This window comes from Atheta coriaria, unplaced genomic scaffold (genome assembly GCF_025399875.1).
Source record: "Atheta coriaria isolate IRGN ID8LTWV9N9 unplaced genomic scaffold, Caltech_Dcor_3.1 scaffold3283_size1327, whole genome shotgun sequence".
Classification (NCBI taxonomy): domain Eukaryota; kingdom Metazoa; phylum Arthropoda; class Insecta; order Coleoptera; family Staphylinidae; genus Dalotia; species Dalotia coriaria.
In genome coordinates this window covers 536-1327 of record NW_027050324.1, presented here as the reverse complement: position 1 = coordinate 1327, position 792 = coordinate 536, and the positions used below count along the sequence as shown (strand labels likewise).

The window sequence follows — 792 nt, the reverse complement described above, 5'->3', positions numbered from 1 at the left end:
CGCTGGCTTCACACGTGCTGATTTAACACATGTAGATTTAACCATGACTATATTCTATTATGTTCTAGTTGTTTTAAAATGGGTCCTATTGTTTGGTTAATGTTAACGGCTTTAATCTGCCAATCATGGACAGAGCGGCAACTTAATTTTACGTAAATACACAAACTTTCATTTTTCTCCTAAGACAAATGGCTAAATTTGTAATAATTGAGTGATTGTTTTTAATCCTTTTGTTGTAGGAAAGATTTTCTTACAAAAAACATCAAATTTATCCGTCACCCACTACTTTCACCATTCAGTTCAAAACATCAAAGCGTTGCCATTAATAGCAGGTAAATACAAAGAATTTATTTATATGACGTTAGTCGATTCCAGTAAAAGGCAGTCTAAGTACCTACCTATTTTAGCGCGAACAGCTGAATTGATGTATACACCCCAAGCCAGCTATTATATTGAATATTTGATTTCCTGTTTTGATGACATGATAATAAAAATATCTTTAAACAAAGCAAATTACGAAACAACAATATACTATGGAACAATAGTAGGATTCTATAATCAAATTGCAATCTAATTTAAGAATGAATTTTATATTCCATACGTGTTATTTCAGCTTGAAAGAAAAGTCCGACCCATTGGCCGACTTGTTACGACTTGGTGGATATGACAAGCGAGTACCTCCACCCGTCAATGGTAGGTGAATTAGATTAATAGATGGAAAACTAAAATTCTACTCCGGTTGAATTTTAATGAGTTCTTACTACTTTTGACTTTAGTTTTTATTTCATAGTC

General features: G+C 32.6%; 1 protein-coding gene across 1 annotated transcript in view; it reads left to right on the top strand.

The window, feature by feature from the left end:
- Nucleotides 1–6: 6 nt before the first annotated feature.
- The window catches only part of LOC135803123 (gamma-aminobutyric acid receptor subunit beta-4-like), a 1247-nt gene continuing 461 nt past the window's right edge, over nucleotides 7–792 (top strand). Inside the window, exons 1-3 of the mRNA XM_065316736.1 lie at nucleotides 7–152; nucleotides 240–332; nucleotides 614–693. Coding sequence (XP_065172808.1) covers nucleotides 79–152; nucleotides 240–332; nucleotides 614–693 — 247 coding nt within the window. The 5' untranslated portion in view covers nucleotides 7–78. The remainder of the gene's footprint in view (nucleotides 153–239; nucleotides 333–613; nucleotides 694–792) is intronic.